This window comes from Nerophis lumbriciformis, linkage group LG08, assembly GCF_033978685.3.
Source record: "Nerophis lumbriciformis linkage group LG08, RoL_Nlum_v2.1, whole genome shotgun sequence".
Lineage (NCBI taxonomy): Eukaryota > Metazoa > Chordata > Actinopteri > Syngnathiformes > Syngnathidae > Nerophis > Nerophis lumbriciformis.
The window spans coordinates 37,863,919-37,883,616 of NC_084555.2; the positions used below are offsets into that span (position 1 = coordinate 37,863,919).

General features: G+C 38.8%; 1 protein-coding gene across 2 annotated transcripts in view; it reads right to left on the reverse strand.

The window, feature by feature from the left end:
* The window catches only part of prkcha (protein kinase C, eta, a), a 48,452-nt gene that overhangs the window by 3,154 nt on the left and 25,600 nt on the right, over positions 1–19,698 (reverse strand). The window contains exons 5-12 of one of the 2 annotated variants that reach the window (XM_061968847.2): positions 19,256–19,329; positions 16,684–16,813; positions 16,445–16,578; positions 16,238–16,369; positions 15,850–15,948; positions 11,995–12,149; positions 5,116–5,254; positions 4,098–4,286 (exon numbers count right to left, since the gene is read on the reverse strand). In XM_061968847.2, the coding sequence (XP_061824831.2) occupies positions 4,098–4,286; positions 5,116–5,254; positions 11,995–12,149; positions 15,850–15,948; positions 16,238–16,369; positions 16,445–16,578; positions 16,684–16,813; positions 19,256–19,329 (1,052 nt within the window). Of the gene's footprint in view, positions 1–4,097; positions 4,287–5,115; positions 5,255–11,994; positions 12,150–15,849; positions 16,024–16,237; positions 16,370–16,444; positions 16,579–16,683; positions 16,814–19,255; positions 19,330–19,698 lie in introns of both variants that reach the window. The other variant, XM_061968846.2, reaches the window with a different exon arrangement.

The following is a 19,698-nucleotide window of genomic DNA, read 5'->3' on the forward strand; positions in this document are numbered from 1 at the left end:
GTACAGCGGAAAACTGCAAAAATCAAGCTGCGTTGGACTCATCAATCGTAATGAGACAAGCTTACAATTAGCAACAATAGAGTAGAAGTGAACTTCTATACTAGTCAATGCAAGTAAGGAGACGTCTTTTAGACAAGAGGAGACTGAGGGAAGCAAGAAAACAGACTATTGCTGCAAAATGGAGACTGTGGAGTATACTACTCCAGTATCCAGCAAAGCACAGCAACAGAGTAAGCTTTTGTTAGCATGTGTGCCTATTTATGCCTTTTCTAAAAGTTTGCTGAAATGTTACAATGACCAAGGGTATTAAGCGGAAAAAAACCTGGTGTACACCCTTTTTCACGGCAAAGTTGAGATGTATCAATAGTGAACTGAACGTAGAAATGCATGGTGCCTCACACCAACTTCATGGCTGTCGTACACAAATTTCTACAGGCTGTGGATATTTTGGCCACACACAGAGATAATGCTGGGTAACTGTTTAAGTAAAGAAATGGCAAACAAACTCCTCCGAATGATCGATGCGAACATCAGGGACAAATGAACAATTAACACAACCCCCGTATTAGCAATTACTCAAATGGATATAAGAGCATAGGCAGACTGGTGCAAAAAACACCTTAAAATATCGGCATAATAGCCAGGTATATTAAATTCCTGTACAAAGCAGATAAACAGGCCGGAATTAAAGCGCAATTTGAAGTTGTATTCCTAATGTATTTGGAGCTATCGACTGCACAAACATTGCTCGCGATGATATGTCAACAGGAAACATTTTCATTTGATCAATGTACAGACCATATGTGATGTGCAAATGCAATGAAGCAACATTGTAGCAATGTGGCCTGGGTGTAACACATGATTTGTACATTCTAAGTGACAGTATGTGTGGGAAGAGACTACAAACTAACATTGTGTGCGATTTGTGGTTTCTTGGTGAGCACATTTATTTATGCAATTTTCCTAATATAAATTACCCCCAAATTTCATATCCACTCTTTACAGCATCATAACGAGTCAGTGGTTAAAGTTAGTGACTTGCTTTTTTCTGGTTGAACTACTTCTTAAAATATTTTCAAACAAGCTCGATTGTCTCTTTGTGCAAAGTATACTTGCGCTAAAAACAGTGCGTAAAGTGCAAAATACTATACCACACCTTTTCTCCATCGCATGCATTTCTGCACTAATCTGCAACAATAGAAAACATGTTTCCACTCCAGTAAGAAGCACCTTTAAGTCATTGTTGGGGAATTTTTTGTTGTTGCCGTCTTGATCATTATCTTTGTGTTTTCTGACAGTTTGGAAATCTCAGGATAGTAACTAATTTAAATATGATTTGTGTATTTAAATGCGGCGTGGACAGGGAGTGGTCCAGCCACTCCAACATGTGCGCTCAATTCCACGTTGATTGGGATGTACAAAAGAAATGTGTTTGTATTAATGCGTGCGCGCAATTTAATACATCTTAATTTGTTTGTGCGTACAATGTTTTCTGGATTTGAGCGTACACCATTTTTCAGAAGGGAATCCATGCAAGTCTTACTTAATACATGAGGCCCCTGGCAAAGATGAATCTTCTGGACCAATTAGACATCAGCAGTGATTTACTGTAAATCATCCATATGATACTGGCTTGGCATGCTTTAATTGAAATCATGGTTGACCAGGTACTAAAAAGTTTACCTTTGTACTACTGTACCTGCTTTTACCAATAGTAAGTTGAGCTGGGTGGGCACCACACATTGAAACCTAAAGTTGTGTTTAGTGGATGTGTGTTGTTATGTGTTGTCGATTTAAGTGTCAGACTCTAGGAATCATACTTGCCAACCCTCCCGGATTTTCCGGGAGACTCCCGAAATTCAGCGCCTCTCCCGAAAACCTCCCAGGACAAATTTTCTCCCGAAAATCTCCCGAAATTCAGGCGGAGCTGGAGGCCACGCCCCCTCCAGCTTCATGCAGACCTGAGCCTGTTTTAACGTCCGCTTTCCCACAATATAAACAGCGTGCCTGCCCAATCACGTTATAACTGTAGAATGATCGAGGGCGAGTTCTTGGTTTCTTATGTGGGTTTATTGTTAGGCAGTTTCATTAACGTCCTCCCAGCGCGGCAACAACACACAACAACAGCAGTCACGTTTTCGTCTACCGTAAAGCAGTTTGTCTGCCGTAAACAGCAATGTTGTGACACTCTTAAACAGGACAATACTGCCATCTACTGTACATGCATATGTGACAATAACATCTAGGGCTTTAAGAGAGTGCAGTGCACAACTGCGCACACAACAAGGAGACGAAGCAGAATGCATCATCAGAGAGGGTGTTCAGCATGGTTAGAAAAATAGTGACAGAATAGAACAAGGATGGACAATTCAACCCTTAACAATGAGTACCGGTAGATGAGTGTTGTGTGTGTAAAAGTGTAAATAAATGAAGACTGAAATTCAAGTATTTCTCTATTTATATATATATATATATATATATATATATATATATATATATATATATATATATATGTATGTATGTGTGGGGAAAAACACAAGACTACTTCATCTCTACAGGCCTGTTTCATGAGGGGTTCCCTCAATCATCAGGAGATTTTTTTTCCCCACACATACATATATTGCGCTCTACTACGGTATCGAGCACTATTTTTTGGATAACCTTATTAAGACATATATATATATATATATATATATATATATATATATATATATATATATATATATATATATATATATATATATATATATAGGAAATACTTCACTTGGTGAATTCTAGCTGTAAATATACTCCTCCCCTCTTAACCACCCATTACCTCCCTGCTTGGCACTCAGCATCAAGGGTTGGAATTGGGGGTTAAATCACCAAAAATTATTCCCGCCCACCGTTGCTGCCCACTGCTCCCCTCACCTTTACCATGAATTGATTAACGTGGACCCCGACTTAAACAAGTTGAAAAACTTATTCGGGTGTTACCATTTAGTGGTCAATTGTACGGAATATGTACTGTACTGTGCAATCTACTAATAAAAGTTTCAATCAATCAATCAAATCTCCCAGCGGGTGAACAAGGGAATGGGTCAAATGCAGAGGACAAATTTCACCAAACCTAGTGTGTGTGACAATCATTGGTACTTTAACTTTAACTTTAACATATTCTGGTACAGCAAAAAAAAGCATGTTCCCCAAGGTCATACATGCCACCCCTGACAACGCCCCCCCCCCCCCCCCCCTCCAGGGGGCCCCGCCTCCCTATTTGAGAAAGACTGGATTAATCTAAACGAATGTTGAAAATGTTTTACCAGTATATATAAGGTTTATTGTTTATACACTTTTCATGCTGAACAAGTGTTTATTTAATATGATTTTGTAAATGTTGTCTGTATTCTTTATAGAGCCAATAGAACAATCTCAACCCTGTGAGCCTGCTCATGGGAACAAGGAGCACCGTGCAGCGGATCAACTCTTATTATTAACAGAGTAGCACGTTCCAAATCCACTCACACTTACAGGACTTTTTATGTAACATGTGACACAAATGAGCTTAGCACAGAGCTTTCTTAAGCATGGCAGACTAACAACAAGGGTATGGGGCGGGTAGGGGGAGGGTGCAGAGCGGCGCAATAGAAGGAGATTGTTGTATTTATAGCCAGTTAGCTGAGACCAGGCAGTGGACCGTGACTTAATATAGTTATGTAAGGGTGGAACGGGCCAAACAGCTGGCTGGTAGAGCTCCTGTAAGCCTGCCCATGACTTGACAGCCAAAGTGTCAGTCAGTCAGCATAATGTGGCGACAGAAGAAATTGACCAGATCAAAGCAGAACAAAGCCCATTCCAACAGGCACTGTTAAGGAACGTGGCAAATGGATCCTATAGTTAATGATCACAGCTTAATGTCTTTTCTGTGCAGGACACAAATCATGTGAGAAATTGAATTCCTCAATCATTAGAACAGCTTGAAAAACGTCAGATATTTCCAACAGAGGGCGAAAGATACAATCAGAGGAGAGTAAATGCCTGCCAAAGACAGAAAGTGACTATTCAACAAGTCAATATAAAATAATAGATAGTGAAGAAAGAAGTAAAGGCAGACTCACGGCACGGAGTATACTGACTGACTCCACACTGAGCCAGGGTGCATAAGAAACGTCTCTAATGCGGATGGCCTCAAAGAGTTCGTCTTCATTATCACCCTCAAACGGCGCGTGGCCCTGCAACATTTCGTAAAGTAGCACCCCAAGTGCCCACCAATCAACAGAGGGCCCGTAGAGCATATCCTTGAGGATCTGTAAAAACATAACAACCATAATGATCACAGCTCAGGGAGCCTGTAAGGAAAGCAGTAAATTACATGATGTCAAGTGGACGGATGTTTTCAATCATTATGTCCCTGTGAGGACCAAGTATTGAAAGGAGCTTTTCATCATTTCTAAAATTTCTGTGTTGGCCCTGCGATGAGGTGGCGACTTGTCCAGAATAAGATCCAGCAATCCCTGTGACCCCGAAAGGGACAAGCGGTAGAAAATGGATGGGTGGACGGCTCACCAACACTATAATTACTTAACATAGTAATTATGGTATTCGATACACGGTCATAGATTTCACACAGGCGCTACAATTGAGTGTACACAAGAGCGGTGGTGTGTTGGTGCCGTGATCTGTGTGGCAGCAAACAGCGTAGATGTTTTATCTATTTTTTATGTTAAAGTGGAGTTTAAATTTTGATGGTGAGCATTTATTAGTAAAAAAAAAATGACTGAATGACATGATTAATCGGACAAACTAATCGATACATTGCTCAATTACTAAAATAATCAATAGCTGCAGCCCTATGTTAAACATTATTTTACTACTTCAACCATTTTTTTAATCAATTTTTGACATTTGAGGCATCCTTACAATATGATTATTCGAATGCCTCACTATCAGAACAAAACAGAGTGAACTCTAGCATTGTTTAACAGTTGACCTTAAAGGCTTCCTGGCTTCTAGTGAGTCATGAGGGAGTCTGTTTATGTTGGGAGGAAATGGGAGGCGCCTTGGATGTGCATCATATGAAATGACAAGTGTTACAAGATCCTAATCTGCCTATTCAGGAATAGTGTCTGAACTGACCTCAGGGGCAATGTAATCAAGGGTGCCACAGAAAGTACTGGCTCCAATGTCGCCGGAGATGCCTTCTTTGCACATGCCAAAGTCTGCCAGCTTGCAGTGGCCATCCTTGTCGAGGAGAATATTGTCCAACTTGAGATCCCTAGAGGGCAACACAAACAAATGGAGAAACAGAGTGACATACAGTATTGGCTTTTTGATACGATCATGCTGCTGCTCTAGGCTGATCAATTTGTGAGAGAGTGGTTGCAGGCTCATCAGTAACCAGCATCTAACAGAAACCAGGAACCTTTAAAACCTTTGGGCCACTAATGGATGCCTGCCTGACCATCATCAGTTAAATGGTTACTATTCAGATGAAAAAAAGAAAGTACCACTCTGTTCAGTTAGCGCTAAAAACTAGAACAGTTGACTTCATGACAAGTAGGTTATAATAGAAGAGAACAACAAAATAGTCTCTTGCGGATGCCAACACGCTGCCTAATCATTTGAGATTAAAACCTTTGTGTTCACCATCAGCACTTGCGCGCTAATTGGTGATCACGTAACCTGACAGTAAAATCAAGATTACTTTACTCAGATGGACTGGAGGGAGATGAAGAATGTGCTGTACCACACAACAGGCCCACATTGAAGATGACAAGACCGCCACAAAGAAACAAATAATAATGATTTCACTGCAGAGTAACCAATTTTACAGGGATCAGTAACACACAACACAGTTCAGGCCCAAATTATTCACACAGAGGGAAATATTTATTACATTATCTTTTTGTAGCTAGAAATGATTATTAAAAAAAAGTTTTATATTTTACATTTTGACAAACTTTTTCTCAATACAGCAGTATCTTGGTCATGAGCTTTTGGTTATGACCGAAATGACAAGATCACGGGTACAAGCGGCCGAAATGAGTTTCCTCCGCCAGGTGGCGGGGCTCTGCCTTAAGAGATAGGGTGAGAAGCTCTGTCATCCGGGTGGAGCTCAAAGTAAAGCCGCTGCTCCTCCACATCGAGAGGAGCCAGATGAGGTGGTTCGGTCACCTGGTCAGGATACCACCCAAACGCCTCCCTAGGGAGGTGTTTAGGGCACGTCTGACCGGTAGGAGGCCACGGGGAAGACCCAGGACACGTTGGGAAGACTATGTCTCCAGGCTGACCTGGGAACGCCTCGGGATCCCCGGGATGAGCTTGACGAAGTGGCTGGTGAGAGGGAAGTCTGGGCTTCCCTGCTTAGGCTGCTGTCACCGCGACCCGACCTCAGATAAGCGGAAGAAGATGGATGGATGGGATGTATCTTGGTTTTCGTACACCCCACTTTTCAGTTCATTTGGTTTAAAATGTTGCCTCAGTTTTCGTATATATTAGTTATATTATATATATTAGTTAGTTATATATTAGTTATCGTAACATTGCGCCTAACAAACTTGTCCGATTGTCTGCGTATAATCCAGTAGAATTTAGGGACGTAACAATATTGTAGACACTGCAGAATTGTGGTTTTAAAATCCTTACAATAATGACGTGACGTGCGACGACAAAAATTTGGTAAGTGTAGTTAATTGGCGCTTTTGCGTTGTCTGAAAATAAACCAAATCTTCCAAAATCCTCGGCGAAGCGCGGGACCAGCAAAGTGGAGTCGTGGAATGCCGTAAAGGGGAGAAAATGCATGCAGGAGAAGTGTGTTTGTAGTAGACAAGAGGAAAATTTAATCAAAACCTGTTCATATCATTTTGAGTTATGTGGCTAACAAACAGACAAACTAACCCTGGTGAAAACATAACCTCTTTGGCAGAGGTAATGAAGTCTGCATGCTGCAAAAGCAAAGAGCTTCACCTTCGTCTTGAACGTTTCTAAGGTGACACAGTGGGAGCGCATACATTGTACACCGCGGGGACTACGAGTAATGTGAGAAGCTACTTGATAAACCATCAATTCATCCATTTCCTACCGCTTTTGCCTCTCGGGTCGCGGCGGGTGCTGGAGCCTATCCCAGCTGCACTCGGGCGGAAGGCGGGGTACACCCTGGACAAGTCGCCACCCCCATCGCAGGGCCGACCCAGATAGATAGACAACATTCACACTCACATTCACACACTAGGGACCATTTAGTGTTGCCAATCAACCTATCCCCAGGTGCATGTCTTTGGAGGTGGGAGGAAGCCAGAGTACCTGGAGGGAACCCACGCAGTCACGGGGAGAATATGCAAACTCCACAAACTCCTGTGCCACGTGCTGTCCGCTTGATAAACTTTCACCGGGAAAACATATTTGAAGCCAGCGTGGATAAACATCAACTTGTGAGGTATTTACATTGTTAAAAGCTTGTCTTTTCGAAACAGCATTTTCCAAACTGATACAAAAAATGTCCACTGCAGATTAAAAGTTGGAAGACACTATATTGAACATTGTTTTTACACTTGTAACACTTGATGTTTACATTTTCAGTGTAAGGACACTCAACTGTAAGTTAGTTTTTCAACAGTGGATGTTCCTATATTTTGAGTAATAAATATGATTACAACATTTGAGTATTATGTTTGTGTTCAATTACAGTAAGTGTGTTTATCTTAAACATTCCTGCCACTTCATTTACCACACTATGGCATTTTTAACAAGTCTCTTTTTTTTTCGGACAATATCAAAATAATATTATACCGTGGCCTTTAACAGTGACACTATTGTACCACAATATTTTGATATTGTAACATCTCTAGTGGAATTGAGAGCCCAAACAAAGAAGTAGTCTTTGTGCTTTTTTTTAGTATGGCTGCAAAATAACGCATGGGGCCAAAGAAAGTTGCAATGTCAGCACTTAAATTGAAAAAAAACTATAGAATCAGATTAAGAACTCGGAAAAAAAGTAAGTCCGAGCGGCTCTCACTTTCCCTTCTCAACATCTTCGCTAATAAAATTCTTAATAAAAAGGTAAAAGTGATGTTAAATATTTATTTTTTCCATTTCATCCATCACATACAGATGTATGTGATGGATTAACATTAATTTCTGCATGTAAAACGTACTTATTCTCTATAAATGCGTTTTGTTTTTTGGGTGTCTGGAATTAATTTTTGTATTTAAATTATTTCTTTAGAGAAAAAATGCTTCGGTTTTTTTTCGGACATTACAGAACTTTTTTTTTGTTTAGAAAACAAGGCACAATTGTACATGCATATTCACAGTTGTAAATGTATAGTTACTTTCACCATTAGAATATGTAATCAGTGCCATTAGTTTGTTTATCTGTTAGTTAGTTAGCAAAATAACTTAAAAGTTATGGGTGGATTTTCATGAACCTTTTAGGAAATGTCTGAAATGGGATAAGGAACAATTTATTAGATTTTGGGCCTGATATGGATTATTTCTAATACATCTACATGTGTGTGTGTGTGTGTGTGTGTGTGTGTGTGTTTATTCTAGCGTCACCGCAGTCATGAAGTTCCGCTATCATTCTCACAAAAATGATGGGCGGATTTTGATCTAACCTCAGAATTGTCAAATATATGAATTATTTCAAAACAAGAACATAAACCAATTACTTATTATAATACTTTCCATTAACAAACATCTTACAATCTTTTGCCATTTTGTGTCATTTTCAGACAGAAAATACGAATTCAACAAACAAAACCTCAAAAGTTGGTCTTAACTGTAGTAGTATTGTAGTAATGTTTTATTGTGTAGTAATACGTTTTAGTTACATGGAAGGCACGAAATACTAAAAACAGCTTTAATTGGACAATCCCCTTCATCAGTTGTTCACATTTTGACATCAGAGACCAAGACGGCACCGAACATTTGATCACCGGTAGCTCTCCATTTGCAACACTTCGAACAGGATGCCCTCAGAGGGAAGTGGCCACTGAGTTTAGTGTTTCACAGAGTGTCAGCAGCAAGGTCACAAGAGAGGTACAGAGAAACTGGAAGTGTCACACATTTGGCCACATCTGACGCTATTGACCACTTCATTGTTAACAGTGCCCTGCCCTGCGGAATTAATTGGTAAATGGATTATACTTATAAAGCTTTTCTACCTTCAAGGCACTCAAAGTGCTTTGACACTATTACCACATTCACCTGCTGATGACACAGCATCATTTCAATCAGTCAATCAGAAATACTTTAATAATCCCCGAGGGGAAATTAAGATTTTCAGCACAATCCCATTCAAGGGCAGACAAACATTACAGGGAGACAGAACAGGATCGCTGACGGGTCTGCCAACTTCCGGCACCCCTTACAAAAAAGGGGCGCCGGATGATCACAGGGTAACTGAGGATCAAACCCGCAATCATCGAGTTGGGGGCCAACCGCTCTACCGGAACCGGATGATGAATGCCACTCAACTGCAGGCACTGAATACTATTTGTAACGTTTTGTGAGTAGTGCATGTTACGGGCAAAAAACGATTACATAACAGTTATTTGATGACTCGGCTGGGTTGTCTCAACAGCCTATACTTACTTAAACAGTGCGGTGGTACCTTCATTAGTAATCTGTTCCAAACGGTCAGACCAAAACCGAATCATACAAAAACCAAATACATTTTCCCCAAAAGACAATGTAGACCCAATCAATCCATTACATACAGCCAATAATACTAACAAAAAATATTGGAGCGTCTACCAAGGTTTTGTAAGAGGTGGTCAACAATCTATTGTAACTGCCGCACCCAATACACAATCAGCACTTAACCTGTTGTTCACAAACAGCCATAAATAACAAACCTCCGAACACCCCACTACAGTAACAGTCGGTCGCTTCACTACATTTTATAGATAGTTATAATTCTACATGCACAATTTTTTTTAATTACATATAAATGATGAATGAAATGGATAAATTAACATTTAACATCACCTTTCCTTTATTAAGGACTTGTTGGCTGTGATGGCTATGAGAGGAGACGCATGAGGGGAGGGGACTTGCTTTACATCTTGGCGAGGTCCGCCACCTTTGTACTTTGCTACAAGTTCTTCTTGAGCAACCCCCTGGTGGAGGCGTACTTGATTAAAAAAAGACAGACACTTAGTTACCAACATGTGGGACTCTTTGTTTGGGTACCCGATTTCATGGGATGACACGCAGGCAAAAGTACAAGTTCATTACCCGCAGTGTTTAGCCATACAAAAACCGAGAGTGTACACGAAAACGGGGAAAAGTGTGTGCAGAAATTTGGGTCAAAATGGAATCATACAAAAAGTGTAGCTTACAAAAAAACTACAGTATGTTTGACTGTGCATACTAACACAACAACCACAAAGCTGTGCATTCTTCATTGTGTGCCTGTCAGATGTCTTCAAAGTACTTTTACTATATTTTAGTTGTATTCATTTTCATTATACAACAGTTAATAAATGTTAATAATTTTAAAAATGGGATTTCAATATGCACCCGGTAATGAAGGCTTTCAAGGGCACAAGTAGGTAAATGTGGTACAAATGAATTTACATTACATGATTTCCTATGGGGAAATTTGGGAAGTCAACCAGCATCTCGGAATGAAGTGTGTTTGACTTTTGGGGGATTATTTGTATTGAATTCCCCACCCGCTGGGTAAAAAATAAAGTTGCATTAAACCACAAAAAAAAAAAAATCTATCCAAATCAGTGGGACTAAGAAAATAAATGAACCTCCAACCCGCTGTGTAAAATATAAAATCGCATTAAACCACAAAAAAATCAAAAATCAATCAATCCAAATCAGGACTAAGAAAATATAGCAAAGATTTGGGGATTTTTGCCCCCATGTCTTCAGACTGTAGTTAGATTGGACTTCTTACTATTTAATTATTATTATTGAAGCAAACTAATTCATATTCAGACTTGGCAGATAGTTGAGAGAGTTGTAACCTTTTAAAAGTTAACATTTGAAACTTTTTTTTGAAAACCAGAAACCGATTTCCTGCTGTCTAATACTTCAAGCAGAAAAGTCATACAGTGCTTCACATTACACAACATTAGAGACTTAGAGAGACATCATTACCATTATATTGTTATCCTAACCTGATGTGTGTTTGTGTGTGTTATTTCAATGTTAAGACTTGCAGCATGCAACCTGTTCTCTGCATCCAACAATCATGCTATAATGTGCTGCTCTTCAGGCTCCTACAGGACAAATGGTCCTGCTAAATATAGCTCAAGTTTTACAGTTAGGCCACATAATGCCCCTTATCAACATGTACTGGCATGAAGCCCTCAGCACTGCTAACCTTCTGACTGGTAGAGAGACTAGAAAGATTTGAACATTAAATATCCAAATATGATCAATATGTTTAACTCAAATATTCAAAGTAAACTCTCCGCATGAACAACTTTAAAAAATGGCGTTGTCCCTTAAAGGGGATTACTCTTATATTTAGTACAACTTGTATGACTGAAGTATATTTATTCAAAAACAGACAGGTGTTAATGACAGAGCTCAGAAAATTAAACAAGCAGAGAGAGACATTATGATGCAGAGACTTCAAAGGATGATTTTCATTATTACTTTGAAATATTATAATATTAAACCCCCTGATTTGTTGTGTTGGGCAGAATAATGCTTGCCTGGAGTCTTTGTACAGCTGAAGTCGTTTTTTCTTTAGACATTAGCAAACTAGTTGGACTTCTAGTCCAAACAACCCCTCTGCTGGCTCCAGCCAGGCAGTGCACTCCACTTTTCCTCAATTGCTTCATGACATGATTCTTCAACAGTCAAGTCGATACAGCAAACACAATTCTGACATATTTGTGAACCAAATTAGGGAAACATAGGCCTTTTTTTGTTTGTAAGTATTGAATATTTTATCATTTATATTTTGTTCAAGTATATGGAATTGTTAGCTCTGTGCGTGTGCATGTAGGTGTAGGTGTGTGTGTGTGTGTGTGTGTGTGTAATTCACACCGGTAGATGATGCTTTTGCCATGCAAGAACATGAGCGCTGAGGTGATCTCCGCTGTGTAGAAACACGCTCGGGGCTCTTCGAATCGCCTGGACTTCTGAATGTGGAACATCAGATCCCCACCGCTTACAAACTCCATTACAAAGAAGAGGCAGTGCTGTAAGATATGAGGGGACATAGGATTTACACACATGCCTTGGTGTTATGATGAAAGTCATGACTTGTGACCAGGCCAAGATCAGTTCAAGGACATTGCTGTATCTCATACACATCATGTCACTATAATAGATTGCTCTAGAACTATATGTGATTTGAAGTTAGTAGGGTGAAAAAAATATTGATCGAATCCATAAATCTTTTTTTTCTCATTACACGTTGCGGTCTGCCGTGCGTAATCTAGAAATAAGACTCGGGGGAAAGAGAAGTCGGCTCGAGGATGTAACTCATGGGACTGTGTTTAAAGCTTAATCAAGTGGTCCGACAGGCAGTCGACTATTGCTGCAGGGTTTCGAGGGGTCTGCTTTTTAACATGTACTAGTTATGCAGACAATATGCTTGTTCAGTGCTGCTTGTTGAGTGATTACAATCACTCATCACATTTGTTTACAGTGCAGTATTTGTCATATTTTTAATCCCTTCATATAGTGATGTTTTGTTGATACATTTGTTAATAAGCAAATAAAAACGCCTTGTTTGAACAGCGGTTTTGAAAGTGTGCATATTTGGCCTACGGTTTATCATCTCCAGAAGTATATTTTTCAAACCACTAAGCTAAACTAATTTCAAATTCCAATGTGGTTAGAAAACCCTACAAAATGAGTAGCCCAAACTATATTACGTTATATTTTATAACACATAACTACCTACAAGAGATCTAGCTTTACTGTGTATTCTATCCCAGTCTTAACATGACCTGCATTTATGAAATTATGCAGTTTTTGGATAGAATGGAATGGAACTCCATTGTCATTGCACTTAAAAAGTACAATGAAATTTAATTTTCAGTACAAACCCGTCCAAGAACAGACATACATATACAGACAAAATTAATATCTATATAAGTACATTAACTTCAGAACTGTATAAAATATATACATATACATATATATATATATATATATATATATATATATATATACATACATATATATATATATATATATATATATATATATATATATATATATATATATATACACACACACACATACATACAAACATAGTTACTATACATACAGTCGGCTTTCGGCCCCCGGTCAAATTTTTTCCACCCAATGCGTCCCCCAAGTCAAAAAGTTTGTACACCCCTGGACTAGAGAGTAATGAACTGTAAGATCAAGGTATGATTGATAGAACAATACTGGACTGTCCATGAGTTGACACTAAGTCAGTCAAAATGTCAAGATGCCTTTCCAAGGAAACAAGTTAAACATGTTTGATTAACCAAACCAGAAATATCAGATAAACATCACACCCAATCACAATTCACTATGGCACCATATTACACCACCAACAAAAAGATTGTTTAGACCAGTGGTTCTCAAACTTTCTTCACCAAGTACCACCATAATGACAGACATTAAATGACAGTAGTGTTGTAGGCCTAAGTATTCATTAAAAACAAGGCAGATGTTTTATTTAACAAGTATATTGAATATTTTTGGCCACTGTAACATTACACAAAGTTTGAACAGTAACACTTATGTTTGAAAATAAAACACTGTACTTAAATAATTATTCAAATAACATTAATTACACAAACAATATTTAATTAATTGACTCTTTGTGTGCCACTAGATGGAGCCCACGTAATGTACCACAGTTTGAGAATAACTGGTTTGATTATAATGTTGTTGGTTTTTTTTATCTATTTGCAAAGTCTTTTTAAGAGTAAATGCTTAATGTCAACATGCATTTGATGTGGCCCACACAGTGTGCCTTCCTGTCTTAAGTTAAATACAGAGCATGACATGATGGTACAAAAGCTACTTTGTGGTGTTGCTTTTCAGAGTTAAGTCTCATCTTCATGCTGCTCTATTCTGAACCAGTTCAAATTGGGTAAGCAGAGGCTAAAAGACCTAAAGAAGATTAGGATTGTCCTGCCTCAAAGCTCTAACAGGAAAAGGAGCAAGTCAGCATATCTCATGACAAGTTGCACACTGCTGCCACCTTTTAACCAATTTATGTGCTGCAACATTGAATTAAATACAAAATCTTGTGTATATAATATATCATAAAAAATACATATGTAATATTTAAGATAAAATTTAAATAAAGCATTATACTATTTACTACAAATACATTCAAAGGCCACCACATCAGTTAAGTCCAATAAGTTACAAGTGAAATGTTCTTACAATGTGGGCGGCGTGGCTCGGTTGGTAGAGCGGCCGTGCCAGCTACTTGAGGGTTCCAAGTTTGATTCCCGCTTCCGCTATCCTCGTCACTGCTTTTGTGTCCCTGGGCAAGACACTTTACCCCCCCCCCACTAGTTTAAATGTAGCTTAAAGGATTTATATGATGGGTTTCACTAAAGTGCTTTGAGTCTCTAGAGAAAAGCGCTATATAAATATACTTCACTTCTTAAACTGTCACGTGGGGGTCGCATATTTATGCGGGATCGTTCCTCCGATGCAACACGGACACTCCGGACGAAAGCGTGCAGGTAGGATTTGGTTTATTTAACTTAAATAGTACATGGATACAAACAGACAAAAACAAAACAAAAGGAAAGCGTGCCGTTCGCACGAGAAGCTAAAACAAAAACTTACTTAGCACCGGAATCAGGAATCAAGACCAGGAATAAACAAACGTGACTGTTGCATACAGCAAACATTGAAGCCAGGACGAGTGAACAGAAAAGCAGGCTTAAATAGTGTCTCTTGATTAGGCACAGGTGTGCTTCCCGAATAACAGAGGCAGGTGAAAATAATACGTAACCATGGTAACAAACTCAAACAAGGAAGTGCACAACCAGGAACTGAGGGAGTCCAAAACTAACAGAACATAACTAAACTAAACATGATCCGGACCACACGGATCATGACATAAACTCTACCATTAGAGATTGGTTGACAATAGATGCACCTAACTAAACAGTAGTTTAAGTAAAAAAAACACACAGTAGTACCTCGGTTTTTGTTAGTAATCCGTTACAATAGGTCTTCCGAAGACCGAGCAATTTGTTCCTTACACCGAAAAATATTAACACAAACACATTTTAAAGACAATAATTACATTTTGCATTCAGAATATATATAAATACAAATGACGGATGAAATGGATAAATTAACATTTCATCTTACTTTTACCTTTACTAAAGATTGGGAAGATGTCGAGGCGCAAAGAGGGAGGGGGTTAGGAGGAGTTCTGGTACATGGTGCGTTATTTGCTGCCATACTCAATTTGAAAAAGCACAGACTGACTGACAAACACATAGTATTCTTAATTGGTACACTCAAATTCGCGGAATGAGACAAAGTTGCAAATGGGGCGTACAAAACCGAGGTAACACTGTAAGAGAAAGCCATGCACCTAAGCTAAACATCAAGTATAAACCAGTGCTTCTTTTTTGTCATTTTGGACACAACGTTTTTTTCACATGTATTTATTTATCCGTACAAACCACTAAGTTTTTTTTCACATTTATTTATTTGTCCGTCCAAACCACTCCATGGGTTGCTGGCACCAGCACCTACCTGGTTGAATACTTGTGTATTGTTTTCTGAAAAAAATGACGATAATACTGGAAGTCCTATGCCCCTCGAGACACTTAAAAGCGCCTCCCATTGAGTAGCACTGGCATACATCTAATAACAAAGAGACAAAAAAGTGTGTGTGCGTGTGTATTTACTCACCTCTGTCTGAAAGCAGCAGTATAACTGTGTGAGGTATGGGTGAGAGCTGCCTAGTGCCAGCACCCTCTTTTCAGTCATGGTACACTCCACATCATCATCCTGCAAGATGATGTCCTTTTTCAGCACCTTGACTGCAAAAACCTTATCATTCTTGTTTAGCTTTGCAAGCATCACCTGCACACACACACACACACACACACACACACACACACACACACACACACACACACACACACGCACGCACGCACGCACGCACGCACGCACGCACGCACGCACGCACGCACACACACACACACACACACACACACACACACACACACACACACAGTTACTACAATATCACCGGGAAGGTCGTGCTAACACAGACAACTTAACACAAGTTTCCCACCTTGCCAAAGCTGCCTTTGCCAAGCACTTGAAGAAATGTAAAATCTGAGATGCAAAACCTAGGGACCTCCAGGTGAGGCTTAAAACTGATCTTCCTTTCCTTGGGCGTTTTTGTCTGATGTTCACTTTTTGTCTGGAAAGACAAAGGGGACACTAGACGATTAAGAAAAATTTCCTTTTAACTGAACCGTTTAGAAAATGTTCATACTCTTGGCAAGTATTGAATGAGTTCTCCAGGTTCAATGCCCATCTCTGACAACTTCTTGGCCAGTTCAACATTGTTGACTCCACAGTTCTGTGCAACATTGTGTTCGCATCGGATGTGAACGTTGAGTTTACAGACTGGAAGGGGAAACCAGAGAGGAAAATTGTACTTAGTGAAGAACAGTTGCGATTAACCAGAATCTTTTTAGACTTTTTTAAACTGCTGATGAAACAGGCCAATACTTTTGCATTGCATGCCCTGCTTGAATAATCCATACAACATTGATCCACAGTGACTACAGAAAGTAAGCGACTTGTAGTTGTGGATGCTGAACTGGTGTGGGACGTTGATGCTGAATCCAGAGATTGCAGGCTGCAACATAAACATTTAAAACATTAAGAGTTGGACAAAACACTCCTTGCATTAATTACATCACTAGGAAGATTCACATTTAAATATGTCACCTTTAAAGCAGACACAAATAAATGCATAACAGAAGAAATTAACAAATTAAAAAGATGGTTTGACAAAAACAGACTATCTTTGAATCTCAGTAAAACTAAAATAATGCTATTTGGTAACAGTAGAAGAGAAAGTCAAACACAAATACAAATGCACGGAATAGAATTTGAAAGAGTAAATGAAACCAAATTTCTAGGTATAATGATTGATGATAAATTGAACTGGAAATCTCATGTAAGAAAAATACAACATAAAGTAACAAGAAACACGTCAACAATGAATAAAGCAAAACATGTTCTAGACCAAAAATCACTCCATATTCTCTACTGCTCGCTCGTGTTACCATATGGGAGTTATTGTGTAGAAATATGGGGAAATAACTACAAAAATACACTTCATTCATTAACGGTGTTACAAAAAAGATCAGTTAGAATAATACATAATGTTGGATATAGAGAACATACAAACCCTTTATTTATTGAATTATAAATACTGAAATTCCACGACATAGTGAATTTGCAAACAGCTAAAATTATATACAAAGCAAACTATAATCTGCTACCCAAGAATATACAACAAATCTTCTCAACAAATGAGGAGAAATATAATCTTAGAGAAAAATTTAATTTAAAACATTTGTACGCACGTACAACACTTAAGACCTTCAGTATATCAGTATGTGGAATTAAATTATGGAATGGATTAAGCAAAGAAATCAAATAATGCACTAATATGATCCACTTCAAGAAACTCTTCAAACTTAAAAGTGTTTACAAAGTACAAGGAAGAAGGACCATGATAAACATTCTCAATTTATCTCATCCATCCATTCATTTTCAAGATAATCTTACTCATCTCACCATATGAAATATAACTTACTCACCATTATTTATGTATTTATTTTTTATTGTTATTACTTATGGAGTATATTGTGAATAAATTGAGAACAGGAAGTGAACAAGAGTTTTATCAACTGCTATGTAAATGAAAAGGTGTAGGATTAAATAAGCTCTGCTTCTTCCTACTCCTTTCGAACATGTTGAATAGAGAAACTGGAAATTGTGATGTATCATGTTGTATGCATGCATGTTCGAAGTAAACTCAAACTCAATTCAACATGTATATAATGAATTATAACAATAAAGCTACACGGTGGCCGCACAACCAGGAATCTGAAGGTTTGAATCTTTGAGCAGCTCTGTGTAAGTTGGCCGGTTCTCCATGTTCGTGCATTGGTTTTCTCTGGGTACAACAGCTTCCTACCACATCCCCAAAACAGGTATGTTAGGTTAATTGGGGATTCTATAATGGTGTAAATGTGAGTGTGAGCAGTTGGTTGTTTGTAAGTGCCCTCCCCCGAAACCAGCTATGGTAGGCCCCAGCTGGCCTGCTACCCAAATGAGGACAAGCAATATAGAAATAGAATGGAGGGTTTATAATTAGGGCTCTCAAATTATAATTATTTTAATTCAAATAATTAATTCATACAATTAATAACCATTATGTTGTATTAATCACCATTGCTATGTCTGAAATATACCAAATATGTCTGAATGACATGACACAATTATGTATATTTAACATACCAAATGTTTATTAACAGCTCCAAATCAATAAGATTGTTGTGAATCTTTAGCTTAATCGAGTGTAAAAACATAAACTGGTTATCGCGCCGAACTCAAAATCATCGTTCATACAAATAGTGGAGCGGGCCCCCCTGGGACGGACAGGGGTGGGGGCAGTGCGATGCGTGTGACCTCGGGGAACATGCTTTTTTTCTGTACCAGAATATAACGAAGCGTATGTAGCACTTGGCTTCACTGTAACCAAAGTGGGAGACGAGGAAAGGTGTGTTGCTCCCTTTAATGTTAATAAGCTTATAATGTTATGCAGAGGTATAGTTATAACAATCTATAGACAAATTATACTATTTATAGTCACGGTGGAGTGTGAGGGGCAAAATATTTTATTCTTCCTAGGGGGGGCGTAACAGAAAATAATTGAGAAGCACTGCACTAAATCAAATCAAATCGTATCGAATCGTTCTGTTTTATAAATACATCGTTTTTGGATCACATCAGAACCCATTACGGTAATCGCGATGCGAATTGAACATCACAAAGATATTTACATCCCTTATACAGACACATACATATACACACACGAATAGATAGCCCCAACTTCTTTTAACCTAATGTGGCCCCCAAGTCAAAACGTTTGGGAACCCCAGCCTTAAGATGTCTCGAGATTGAAATTGAAGAAAGTCGATCATTTCAGGAGTGTTTTCTTTTTCGTGTACTTCCTGTATGAAAAGTGTCTTGTGCACAAAACAGGCAATGATGATGTAATTACCTTTAACTTCTGCATGCGTGGACACACAGTGACAACTTCTCGGTGGCAGCGTTTGTGAACCACACATGTACACACTATGGCGAAAACACAGTCAAAATCAGAGCCAAAGCTTCCTGGCATGCTTAAAGGGGAATTACACTTTTTTTGGAATTTTGCCTAACGCTCACAATCCTTAAGAGAGACAAGTTGTAATAATCGGCTCGTTCTAGGTGGCTAGCGATGCAGATAATGGGAGTAATCAATTCTGCCTCTAAATCACTTTACAAATGCATCCAAAAACTGCCAACAATACTTCATTTACGTTCCATAACCTGTATAATAACCGAGCTGTAGCGGCATTGTTATTGTAAGGGTAAACACTGAGGAACCGTTTTTCTAGCCAAGTAAGTTCACATCGCCTTGCGATGGCATTAGCCGTAAGATAGCTTCTGCATCAGCAGCTG